Here is a 6,763-nt window from a genome sequence, read left to right as displayed (position 1 = left end):
GCTCCCTCTGTCTTCTTTGCTCTTTCCCTGGAGGGCAGTCTCTTTGTCCTAATAAGGGAAGCTTTTTGAGAAGGCCCAGTTGTCCTTAGGCACCTAGTATGGGTGTGTGTACGACCAGCTGGGATGAAAAAAGCACTGAGGAGCATTCAGTCACAAGAACAGACTTTGTTTTACTAAACCTTCAGGTGCTGTCCTTCCTTCCCGGTTGAGGCTGTGACTGGGGCACTTTGCCACAGTCTTGCTGCATCTTCTCCTTAGCCCCTGCTCTACTTCCCAGGCAGTAGCTAGGTTCCATGTCTTTGTGCTCCAGTTCATGTGATCCTCCCAGGCTGGACTGTCACCAGCTGCTGCTGCTTCCTCCTCTTCCTCCTCCTCCTCTTCCTCCTCTTCTTCCTCTTCCTCTTCCTTTATACATACGTCCTCAGGAAAAGGTATGCTGGCCTCTGTGAGGGGGAAGAGCAGATTTTTCCAGTTTCAGAGACTTTGTCTCCACCTCCACCAGAACCTTACCTCCAACCCTTTACCTGGTTCTGGAACCTCCCCACCCTTGTCTGGTTTGCTGTCTTGTAGCAGCTGGTGGATGGTCTGTAGCTTCATGTTCAGAAGTTCTTTCTGGGCTCCAGCTAGAGTAGTCACACTGCAGAGATGTCCACTCAGGGGCTGCCAAACCCAGGCCCCAACCCTTCCCACCTGCCACAAATTCCTCTGGCCTCTTCCTTACCGCTCAAAAAGGGGGTCCAGTTGGGCCATCAGGTTGTTCAAGTGCTGCTCTGTCTGTTCTAGCTGTTGTGTTAGCCTGGCCAGCTGTTGCTCTGGGGGTCAGGGAGGAAAAGAGGGCACTGGTTACTTCTGTTTTCCCGATCCCCCCACCAAGCATAGACTTCTCTAAAAACTCACCTGACTGCAGTGGTTCCTTCTTGCCTGCCTCCTTTTGGAGAACTGCAGCCTCATCTTTCCCATGCTGTGGAAGAAGGAAAGGGCAATACTGTAGCAACAAGGTCCTACTCCCACCTCAGTCTCCAGAGCCAGTAATGGAGGAGGATATTTTGAGGTAGTAAAAGCTATTGGGTTTTTACCTCAGAGAATCAATCACATCTAATCCAGCTCCTTATCCACGAATGTCACTATACCCCCACATATGGTTATTCAGTCTGCCGAAACACCTCCAGGAGTGAAACTCTCTCCAGTTTGATGTAGCTCTGGTTGTTAGCTGGTTCTTAAAGTTAAAATTTGTCTTCCATGCATATGCCTTCTATGGTGCTGATTAGAGCTTTCCAAAATAATATCTTTTCAATATGACAGTCCTCAGGAATTTGATAGCACTCATACTTCCCCTTCTCCATATCTTCTCTGGATTTAATATTCCCAGTCTTTTCAGCCATTGCTCATTTTTAACAGTTTTGTCTGGGTGCTTTACTCTGAGCAGCGTGTAGTGCTCTTAAAGCAGTGCCCCAAAGAGAATAAATTTCTCCAGGAGTGTTCTGATCAGCAGACAAAGAACACAATACCTTGTTCCTAACCTTGATTTGGAAGTGTGTTGTCACATCACACAACTGAGTTTTTAGTCATCTGGAATATTCAATTCTCTTTCATGGGTGCTGCTGCTAAATCATGTTTTTTCCAAACTTCTTAGGTCCAAGAATAGAACTTATCCATCCTTGTTAAACTTCATCATTAAATTCAGTCCCTTATCCTAGCATGTCAAGTCTATTGAGGGTCACCATCCCAATTAGCTGTCCCTTGTGGTTTCATATCTCCAAATTTGTTCAGCCTTCTATTTCTTAATCTTAGGGCATGGAAGGTACTATCCATTTAAACAGCTTCAATTCACCAAAATGTACTATCACTGCACATTTCAGGGCCTCCTTCCCAAGAACATGAGACTGCTTGGTGACCTGAACTAAACACTGCGGCTACAACCGCTTGTGCCAAAGTTGGAGCCTCACCAGGAACCAAATTTTTGTAGCAAGGACCCTAACTGGTTTCAAATCGCAGCTACGCCCGTTACTAGCTGGGTGACCTTGTACAAGTTACTTAATCTCTCTTCACCGGGTTGTTGGGAGGATTCACTGTGCTTGTTATTTACAATTTACCAAGCGCCCTTCACATTCATTAACTCGCTTGATTCTCAAAATAACCCATAATGTTGAAAAGCGAACACTTTCAAATGTTGTCTTCATTTTACACCCGGACGGGAAGACGAGTCTTGTTTCTGGAACTACAGCGCCCCTAAGGGGGATCTAGGCCCAGGGTACCCTCACCCCCAGCGTCCCGCACCTGTAAGCACTTGTACAGCACAAAAGCCACGACGGCCGCGGTATACAGCGCCCCCAAAGGCAGCGCCCCGGCCCCGGCCCGCTCGCGCTGGTCCTTGGGCGGCGGCCGCCGGCGGGGTTCCGTAGCCCCAAAGCCGACCTGGGCGGGCTTCCCTGCGGAGGGAGGACAAGCGGGTCAGCGGAGCTGGGGCCTGGGACCCCGCGGCCATTCTCAGCCTCCCTCCAACAGCCCTCGCTGGTACCTGGGTGTGCCCGGAGGTCGGGGCTGGGGCGGTCTCCGAGGACCCCGGGCAGCGCAGACAAAAGTAACAGCCCCAGCACACCCAAGAGCAAGGGCGAGAAAGAGACCGCACCCGCCATCGCAGGCCTACATAGGGAGAGCTCGGGGACCCCACGGCGTTTCAGTCTTGGCAGGAGGCCCCAGTGCGCACGCGTAAACGCGCACAAGAGCAGGTCTCGCCCGGGTCTTCGCTGGAAGGCCACGCCCACGTAGTGTGGGGGCGGGACCAGATCTTATTTGCATAAGATAGTGTCTGTCCACCCTTCCTAAATTAGTTCATTTCTTATCTATTTAAGGATTCTATTAGCCACAATGGCCTTCAGAAGCTCACAGCCTTAGAAATTACACCAAAAAGGGATTATTTTATCATACCGCCAGCTTCCTCACCCTAAGTATAAAATAAATTTTCTGTCAGATCTATAAAAGGCTCGCGACCCAAGAGTTTTATGTAGTTCGTGCTGAAGGCCTGTTTCCTAGGCTACAAACGAGGGACTTGTTCCTTACTCTACGCCTAGGGGAAAGTCCCCGGACCCTGGGCAGAGAGTGCCACGTGCGTTTGTGCGTAGACCTCCTCACGTCTCACTTTAAAGCTCCGCCAAGAAGCGATCCCGCCGCAGTCTGCGGGTGAGCTGAGCGGCATGAGGGCTGTGTGTGGTCATCCGTCAGCATTCTAGTTACGCAGGCAGTGCGCCTCGGTGCGCACCAACCACACGGGGCTCATTCTCAGTGCGGCTACCGTTTTAGAAAGTAACTCCAGTAAGACTCCTTGGAAAGTGATTTAATGAAGTGAAAGGGAATGTCTTCTCAGTTCAGATGCTATTTCTCAATTACCGTCAGGGCACTGCATATGATGTCCTGTGTTCATGTACTCTTCAAACATGGTAAACGGAACTACTCTGAGTACCCTTCTGTATCATTTTCTGCAGTTCCCTCTTTCTAAAATCCCACCCTCTTTATCTGGCCTGTAATACCTACCATTTATCGTGTAGCATTGTACACAACAGAGATAGGCTCTGCTTGCCTGGGCTGGAAGCCTGGCTCCCTACTCAAGAACTAGTTGACTTTGGGCAAGTTACTTAATCTCTTACTGTGCCTCAGTGTCCACCCTCAGAAATGGGGATAATGATAGTATGTATGTACCTCACAGAGCTGTTATGATGATTAAATGGGATGATCCACTTAGAAGTGTGCCTGGCTATTAGTGATTTAACTGAGCCAGGCATTGACATTATTTTAACGCTCTCCCTGACACGCCACCGCCATTCCTTTCCTGTCCAAGCTCAAGTGTGTTTCCTTCTTTGAGAACTCTTATCTTAACTTCCGATTTATTCGTTTACATGATCATCTTACTTTCAATACCACGAGACTGTAAATTCCGTGAGACCAGGGGCCACGTCTCTTCCCTTACCCCTTTACTTCCAGAGCACAGTGCCTGACACTAGCAGTTCCTTAAAGAACCCTTGTTGAATGAAATGAATGTTCAAAACGACCCAAAAGGTAGATATAATTAAGCCCTTGTAAAGGAGAACGTAGACTATTAGTTAAGAGGCAGGGCAGAAATTCTAGCCTTTTCTGTCTGTCTGCATAGCATATGCTTCACAGCATCCCAATTCCACCCCCATTCCCCCTTTCTTCTCTTGTCCTTCCATAATTTCTCCAGGAAGACTTAGGTATTCTGCCTTCTGTTCTACATTATTATTCTTATTTTTTAAGACCTATGTGAACTGATACCTCTGCTTACCTATCTACCTTACCAAACCCATTTTATATCACTCTTACATTCACTCTCCTAGAGCCCTATGGGCTTCCTCATGTGTTTCAAATTTAGCAAGTCCTTTTTCTTTTCATGGCCTTTTTTTTAAATACAGAGTTTCTATACAGCTCCCTCCCACCCAAAGTTTTCCCTATTATTAACGTTTTGCACTAATGTGGTAACTTCATTACAACTGATGAAATAATAATATAATTATACTGTTAACTGTAGTCCATAGTTTACATTAGGGTTTACTCTTTGTGTTGTACCTTCAATGGTTTTTGTTTTTTTTTTTTAGTTTTATTCTGGCAACATATATACAACCTAAAGTTTCCCAGTTTAACCACATTATGGCTTTAAAAAAAATACTGTGGTAAAATAAATTTAACATAAAATTTGCCAATCATTTTCAAGTGTACAATTCAGGGGAATTAACTACACCCACAACATTGTGTAACTTTCACCACTATTTATTTCCAAACTTTAACATCTACCCAAACAGAAACTGGGTACCCATTAAACAATAAACCCCCACCCCCCACCTCCCTCCAGCCCTCGTAATCTATCTTCTGTCTGTATGAATTGGCTTATTCTAGATATTTCTTATAAGGGGACTCATACAATATTTCTCCTTTTGTGTCTGGCTTATTTCACTTAAAATATTTTCAAGGTCCATCCATGTTGTACCATGTATCAGAACGTCATTCCTTTTTACAGATGCATAATATGCCATTATAAGTAGATACTACATGTTGTTTATCCACTTATCTGCTGATAGACACTTGGGTTGTTCCCACCTTTTGGCTATTGTCAATGGTCCACATTGTCTTTTAATTGTCTGGGGCTCATAGGGTCATCTTCTCAACTGAACCAACAACTCTCTGAGGAAAGAAACCATGTTCCATTCACGTGTCTCCAGAGGTAGGCACATTAGCAGGCAATCAGTATATGTGCGTTAAATAAATGAATGAAATATGGTGTATCGTCTTTTCAGAAAGGAAAGGGGTAGGGCAGGCCAGGGAGACATTCTCCCTCGGGAACTGCCATGGGCTAGCTGACTACTCAGAGGCAGCCCCTGTTCCCCAGGCACACTGGGAACACTGCAGAGCAGGGGAGGCTAAACCTGGACTCTAAGACAATTGGCCATGTAAGTAAATGGTGCAGGCCACGTTTGCTATGATGAATCACCTCCAACTGCAGCCAATTCCCTTTAGGGAATCCAGGCTCACTATTAACAGATCTGATTTTTTTCAAAATAATCAACAAATCAGGCTTTTAAAAATGGGAAATCTCTCCATTTTTAAACGTTGCCAATGAAAACAGTGGCATAGTTAACATATTTGACACCCAAGTGTATAATTTTTTCAAATTCTCCTCCATACAATAGAATTATTTTCAATAATAATAATGAAATGAAATGTATAATGAAGGCCAGACAAGAAACTCAGATGGTGAATATTTTCTTTTCTTGAACATTATATATATATGTGTGTGTGTGTGTATATATATGTATATATATAGAGAGAGAGAAAGAGAGAGAGAGAGCATCAGGCCTCTGTATAAAAATAGTTAAAATTAAAAATTAAATAAGCATTACAGAACAAGAAAGGAAATACTTCTTAATTAATTATTGTATTTTTTGAGTAAAGGGGCAAAAATTTATACCAACATATTGATCTGTCTGAGTGATGAATAACATGACAATTTGTTTTTGATCCCAAACTTCTGCAAATTTTTCAATGATTTTGTCCAAAATATCTTTGCATATTCATATCAATAAACAATATGGCCAGATTTGTCAATGTTTGTTCATAGTTGATCAAAGAATACTTTTTATTATAGTTCACTTAAAAAGTTTCTTTCACATGAAGCAATAGACTTACAAATAGTTTAAAAAAATCTTAAGGCATAAGGATAAGTTTGGCAAAGATTCATAAAAATCCACTGCACAATAGATTCCAGAAATTTTAAATATAAATAAAAGCTCTAAGTGATCACATAGAATGATATAATTAAAATAATTCAAGTTCGAGTTCTTCGGCTTTACAGTGACTGCACTATCATTGTTTATTTTAATTCTACTCGTTAAACACAGGGACATGTAGTATATCATAGGGGTTGGAGACAGAAATTGTGCCCAGAGCAAGTTAAAACAAGTCCAAGCCATCATGAATTAATTCTAATTAATTCACATCTCAATGAATCTGCGTGTATCAAGAGACAACTGTAGAACTGAGAATTCTCTGGATTAATGTCCATATAGATCACAATGCTTATTAAAAGATAAATAATTCAAATGTGCTAATTTGAAGCTATATATTATTAAAACTCTCCAGTAAACACAACAATATAGAACTAAGATGTACAAAATATTTTTCAGGAAGGGGTATTTTATCACTGACATTTTTTAGAGTTGCTGGTACATGGTGATAATCAAAAGAGGACATCTTTAAT

General features: G+C 43.2%; 1 protein-coding gene across 2 annotated transcripts; it reads right to left on the bottom strand.

Moving 5' to 3' along the window:
- Window positions 1–145: 145 nt before the first annotated feature.
- CCDC107 (coiled-coil domain containing 107) lies at window positions 146–2,733 on the bottom strand. Of its 2 annotated transcripts, XM_037798035.1 has the most exons (6): window positions 2,519–2,733; window positions 2,278–2,429; window positions 898–961; window positions 722–812; window positions 525–637; window positions 146–443 (listed from the first exon to the last, which is right to left on the bottom strand). In XM_037798035.1, the coding sequence occupies exons 1-6, from the start codon at window positions 2,634–2,636 to the stop codon at window positions 151–153; spliced, it is 831 nt and encodes a 276-aa protein (XP_037653963.1). In that variant the 5' UTR covers window positions 2,637–2,733; the 3' UTR covers window positions 146–150. The 2 variants fall into 2 exon arrangements, with proteins under 2 accessions (XP_037653963.1, XP_037653964.1); XM_037798036.1 differs by lacking the exon at window positions 525–637 and having other exon boundaries at window positions 270–443; window positions 2,519–2,732.
- Window positions 2,734–6,763: the final 4,030 nt, after the last annotated feature.

This window comes from Choloepus didactylus, chromosome 10 (assembly GCF_015220235.1).
Source record: "Choloepus didactylus isolate mChoDid1 chromosome 10, mChoDid1.pri, whole genome shotgun sequence".
NCBI lineage: Eukaryota > Metazoa > Chordata > Mammalia > Pilosa > Megalonychidae > Choloepus > Choloepus didactylus.
The sequence above is the reverse complement of the archived record's forward strand: the minus strand, read 5'-3'. Positions and strand labels throughout refer to the sequence as shown.

Coding starts and splice junctions, on each gene's coding strand:
- CCDC107 (XM_037798035.1), bottom strand. CDS start 2,636: ATGGCGGGTGCGGTCTCTTTCTCGCCCTTGCTCTTGGGTGTGCTGGGG. Junction 2,430..2,518: donor CGACCTCCGGGCACACCCAG/GTACCAGCGAGG, acceptor CTCCCTCCGCAG/GGAAGCCCGCCCAGGTCGGC. Junction 638..721: donor CTGGACCCCCTTTTTGAGCG/GTAAGGAAGAGG, acceptor ACATCTCTGCAG/TGTGACTACTCTAGCTGGAG.